Below are 5,872 nucleotides of genomic sequence, written 5' to 3'. Positions count from 1 at the left end.
ACCATATTGTACTGTCTTGTATTGCACTGTACTGCATTTTATTGCGTTGTAGTGTATTGTATCAAGTTGTATTGTGCTGAATTGTACGGTCTCACATAGTGACGTCCTCTCTATCTCTCTCTGTTTCTTAATCTTTTAGAAAGCTAAAGGGTTAAAGACATCTTAAGTTACATTCATTATATTCAGCTAAATAATGGCTAACAGTAAGTCATCAAGACCATTAAAAGTTAATAGAGGACTATCTCTTAGCAGAAGAAATTTCCTCATTGTAACAATGGTAATGAGATAACTAGATTAATGACACCTCGGTGCTACACCAGGTCCAGGTTAAGTTTTTTTTTGTCTTGTCTTGGATTTTTGCAAAGCTACAATAACAGTCAAGTCTACCATGAATAAATATTTTACCAAAAATAAGCAGAGATCTTACTTGTCCTACTGCAGTCTGAGAGATTGGAGGTGTGTCTTTCCTTCTGAGCACTGACTTGTACGTGACATACGCTAATAAAATGAGCTTGGCACACACGAGGAAAGTCACAGCGTTGTTCATTTTATGAGAGTCACCTGGAACATGCCTTTGAGTTGCCCCTGCTTATTAAAGACTGAAGAGACTGTCAGAATCATGGGCTGTAGATACATCATCCATGGGTCTGTGTGAGTGAATCACTCCTTTAAGGTGAGATGTGCAGGGATCTGGCTGGATCTCTGCTTCTTGGAAATATGTCCCAATAGACAGACAAAGCGGTTCAAATTATTAGCAGAGTATAACAGGGAGCATCATGGCTGAACCGTAATGCTTCACCAAGGTCAGTGTGTTGTTTGTTGGTTTATATGACTCAAACAGTGGCTTATAATCACTGGAAAATGTGGTAATACTCTATCATCTGTCATCCACAGCAAATGTCTTTTTGCATGATGGAAACAATCGTATTTATTTGATGCTGCTGGCTGCTTTATGGATACTGTTGTCAAACACAGGAGGCTTTGTTATTTTCTGCCATGCACCTGATGTTGCAACTTGCAAGCCAACTACTTTGTTATCACTGACAACTGGATAAACTGTCACTTGTGCTCTCTGGGCGTGTTGACATTTCTCAAGCCTTAACGAGTCCCATACGGGCAAAGCTAGTTGCCACAGAGACAAAGCCTTAATGTGCTCCCAAATGATTGAGGGCTGGGGCTGCTGGTGGACTCAGGAAGAGATACAGATGGGCTTCCCATTTTTGTCATACTGGTACACGAACATCTTGATGCAGTGGGAGTTGGCTGGTGAAATCCAGGGGCTACTCGTGATGGAGAAGTTGTGGCTGGCGTAAAAGGGTGGTGACTGTTTCCGGCAGTGGACAAGGGCTCGGAGCACGTTGGCCGCCATGCCTCGGAAACGCTTGCTGATGAAGCAGTAGAGAAAGAAGTTGACACCAGTGTTGAGCAATGCCAGCATGTTCGATATGTCAGTAAGCATGTGGAGCAGACGGGCAGCACTTTGTGAAGCTGGTGGAGGTGAGTAGAAGTGGTAGAGGATCATGAGGGTGCGTGGTGCCCATAAAACAGCAAAGACCGAGGTGATGGCGAGAAGAATYGCGGTGGTCTTTCCGGTTGAGTATCCACGAAGTCTGAAGCAGTTACGACGCTTGCGAAGTTTCTGCACAATGATGGTGTTGAGGGAAAAGAAAACCATGCAGGGCAGGAAGTAGACTGTGGCACAGTGTACCCACACAAGGACATGTTGGGCCACAGTTTTTCTGTTGCTTTCTCCTCCTCCCTCATCAGCATTCCCAACACCAGGTAGGCTGTGCCAGAGCTCAGGCCACCAGTAATAAGGTGCTGAAGAGAGCAAGCAGCCAATGTACACGACAAGTATCACCCTGCGTGTTCGGGCTGGGTAGGAGACCGTGTGGTAGCGAAGAGGGTGGCAAACGGCAATGTAGCGGTCAATGGTGAGAGGCACCGTTATCCAGATGGAGGTGTGGATGGAGGAGAACTCCAGAAGCTGCACGGTGCTGTTTAATGATGTTGGCAGCGATGAACCCAAAATAAAATCCTCTAAAATGAAGTCAACAAAAACGATAAGGAGTAGAACTAGAATGTCGGCAGCGGCCAGAGCCAGGAGATAGTTGTAGGAGGACTTCTGACGACGCAGCACAAGCTGGGACAGGATGACCACTGTCAGGATGTTAGCTGGAAGAGGGAAGGGTGCAGGAAGAAGATTGGAAAGTAGATGGTCATAGAAAATTGAAAAAAATGATGGGAAAGTGGAAAAGAAATGGGTACAGGTGAGGGCAGGGAGGGAGACAGAGAGAATGAGTGTTAGTGGACTCTGCAGATTGAACCAACCAGCAATAAACCAGACAGTAAGAAGAAAGCAGTTCACAGCAACAAAGACACTGCAGACAAACAAGAAACATGCAAAAAAATATTAAGATGTTAAACTGGACTGAGTTTTTTCCAATGCGATCAACAGCTGAAGCACATGCAAGGTGAACACTACACAAAAAAAAAAAAAAAACAAACCAAAATCCAGGTCTGTCATTGTTCCCTTAACAATAATCCTTTCACAGCTTGTTGTGCTCTTTTCTTTTTGTTGACTCCTGCTGTGTAATTCCAGCTGCACCTGCCTCTCTCCCTTTGGCCAAATTGTTATCTCTAATCAACAGCAAAGTCACAACAAAAAAAATGAGGGTAACGAGCAACATCACAGTCTTGGCTCTACTGTCTGCTACCCTGCCACCAGCGATTTAACTTCTGGAACAAAGCGCAACGACAGCCCATTTCTGCCTGTCTGCCTCTCTGTCAGCCTTCATCCTAATACGCATCAAGATGCTTGTCATTAATGCTGACAAGTATCTGTTCAATCCAAATTTATTTTACAAGACATAGGGTAGTAAACATCCATGGCAGATCAAATCTTTTGCATAAAGAAGGTAAAAAAGTGGCTAGATAAAATCTGGATAGGATTTATCCAGTTATGTAACTGGATAAACTATGACTCTGCAAGAAAGGAAAACATAACTCATATGAAACCACAAAACTGTCAAGTCCAAAATTATTCTCATAATTTCCATTAAATTCAAACTGTAAACAAATAGAGGGTGTAAAGAAGATGGATGTTTTTCTTACAATCAGGGAGTTCATGGATGTGAAAGTAAAGAATTTCAATATCTTTAATATATGAGTTTCRAATATAATCATTAGTGCTGGTAAGTTTGTTTCATTGTGTTGTGATTAATCTGGTGAGATTTTAACTCAAAAACTACTTATAACCATTTTCACTAAGCTTTATCAGCTGTGGCAGCCATCTTAAAATGGGTTGACTGTTAAAGTTAATCAATTCAAGATACATCCAATGATTATGTTGAGAGGATATTAAAACGTGTCCACCAATTCATAAGGTATTTTGTTAACAGACAAATCCAAAAACACACACAAGTAATAACAGACATATCTGCTAATCTTTAATGGTGGTTGGTGATAATAAATGGTAAGAATTTATGTTCTGACAAAAGGGGACTTTGACACGTCTCAGACAGATCTCATTTCAAAAACTCACTGCARCCGGGTGAACGGAGACAAAATTTGTTTTTATCTGAACCAAAGTACTTAGACAGAAAATGACAACCTCACACTGTTAATTCAAAATATTCCACCTTTTTTGGCATCTGTGTTTTGTTCTTAGTCTTTTTGTGTTTATTGTGGATTTTTTTTTGTTGTCCTTTCCAGTGTTTCTTTAATTCCCCAGTGTTCCTGTGTGTCCTCCACTCGGTTCTGCTCCTGCCACGCCCACTGCCACCTGTTGTCAGTTCCCCAGGTGTTTGTGATTTATGTTCATTAGTGTTCCTTTATATTCTGTGCCTGTCTGTTAGCTCCTCAGTTCTGCGCTGTGCTGTTTACAGCTGGTTAGGTTTTTCCTCTCCTTGTGCACAGCGCTGAGTTTATACTTGTAAGCGGAACTGCTGCCACATCAGCATTTTGATTTTTGCAAATAAATTCATTTTTTTCTTTGAGCATCTTGTCTTCTGTCTGCAACTCCCACGAATCATGACACATGTCATTTGAGGCAAATGAACACTAATTAAACCAAGCACACAAGAGAACCTACACTTAGTGCAGACTGCATCTGTGCAATTGGAGGAAAACCCACCAAGTGGAAAAAAATCACTTGAGTTATGATCAGCGGTATCAGTGGATTTTCAGTAAAATCCTGCCTGCTGTGTCTTAAAACAGTTTGCAAATGGAAACTTAGTCATTCCAACAACATGACTCCACACAAAACAATGCATTGAGGGAGAATTTCCAGTTAGTTTCACATTAAAGTATAAAGAGTTTAAATAACATAATGATAGTACTTTAAAAAGGGAGTGTATTCTTCATTACAAGTTCTGATGATAAAAGAACTATTTTCCTAATTTTAACAGCTACTTTTGTCATGGTTTTGTTAGTTTTAGTCAGGACCGACTTGTGCTTTCCTTTTATTTTTCATTTTGTTTTTGTTTACTTTAGTTTGTTCCTTGCTTTGTTTTTGCTAGCCCTGTCATCATCTCTTAACTTTAAATCCCAGATCTACAAACATTCATTTTGGAGCTCAAGTACAGTAACTGAGCTCACATCTTAAGGCTGGCCCTTTTGGGTATAAGAACACCCAATGAATACTGCWGGTGATCAGGTGTGTTTAAAGCTGTAGTTGAGAGTTTTAAGAGAACAGTGGACTTATAAAAAACAATAAAAGTGGAATCTAAAAGTTAAACAACACCACCTTACAGGACCAGGACACCCCCCCACCCAATGGTTGTTTCTCCACCATTAGAACAGCTGCAGCACACACTGGCTATCTGTGGATTGGGAGGAGCCAGAGGAGCTTCTTATTTCACAGATTATCTGTCATATCCATCTGTCAGAACAGTGACAGTTTTGGCAAATATATTAAAAAAATACATTTTTATAAAAGTTACCTATACTGCAGCTTTAATCCAGAGACCTTTTTTTAAAGCTCAGCTTACAGTAAATACAGAGTGCTTTCCCATGGCAAACCAGATTGAATACAACCTGCTGGCACAGCATCAAGCCACGTCCAGTCTGTTACAGCAAACAAAAAGCTTTCTGACATTGCAATGCAACTTTGAAGACCTTAATGTGGTTAGTGACCATCACTGGACATGCGGCATGTGTGATCGTGTCCCTCTCTGCAATAATAGATCCAGGATTGGATTAAATATGACATCTTAGAGTCTGGGACATCACACTTCACAGCACCAGCCACCATCAAGAGATTGCAAGTTACAAAGTGGGCTCAGGATAATGAGTAGAGACGTGCGTGCAAGAAGACACAAAGAACACAGACACACACTCACATTTCTAAATGTTTGATTCTGAATATGTAAAACTAAGCAGATTCTTAGTGATGCACCAATTCATTAGTTTACTGTCTACCAATAATCATAAATAAGAAGTCATAGTTGTTTGGGAAATTCAGTAAACCCATATTTGTGCACATATAGGGCTGATCTATAAAATAATAGTGACCCATCACATCGAAATGAGGATTAAGTCTAAAAGTTGTACGTGGAGAAATAGGCAGATAATGTTTTGATTAAAACACTTGCAAAAATGACATTTTGTGAAAATATAACAAATAAATGTGTTATCAATGTATAATTTCAATGAACTGTCTGAAACATTATTCTAAAAATTCTTTTGAAGCACTTTTTTGAGCATTAGCAACCAAAAACCCGATTTTGAGGAAAAATGCCTTCAAATTTTAAGATTTTCCCTGTAAGCTATGAAAGCTTTTGTTTCATTCCAGCTGTGATATCTCAATATTCAAATACTATTTGAGGTTTCTTTTTTTTAAATGACATGAAAAAAAAATCCTCATTAACAT

The 5,872-nt window shown here is 40.0% G+C and overlaps 1 protein-coding gene across 1 annotated transcript in view; it reads right to left on the bottom strand.

The window, feature by feature from the left end:
• Window positions 1–332: 332 nt before the first annotated feature.
• gpr139 (G protein-coupled receptor 139) overlaps window positions 333–5,872 on the bottom strand; it is a 12,731-nt gene continuing 7,191 nt past the window's right edge. Inside the window, exon 2 of the mRNA XM_014010113.1 lies at window positions 333–2,175. Within this exon, the coding sequence (XP_013865567.1) occupies window positions 1,190–2,175 (986 nt within the window). The 3' untranslated portion in view covers window positions 333–1,189. The remainder of the gene's footprint in view (window positions 2,176–5,872) is intronic.

The sequence above is a fragment of the Austrofundulus limnaeus genome, unplaced genomic scaffold (assembly GCF_001266775.1).
Source record: "Austrofundulus limnaeus strain Quisiro unplaced genomic scaffold, Austrofundulus_limnaeus-1.0 Scaffold65, whole genome shotgun sequence".
In the NCBI taxonomy this organism is placed as follows: domain Eukaryota; kingdom Metazoa; phylum Chordata; class Actinopteri; order Cyprinodontiformes; family Rivulidae; genus Austrofundulus; species Austrofundulus limnaeus.
Note: the sequence above shows the minus strand (reverse complement) of the source record. Positions and strands in the feature narration are given on the sequence as shown.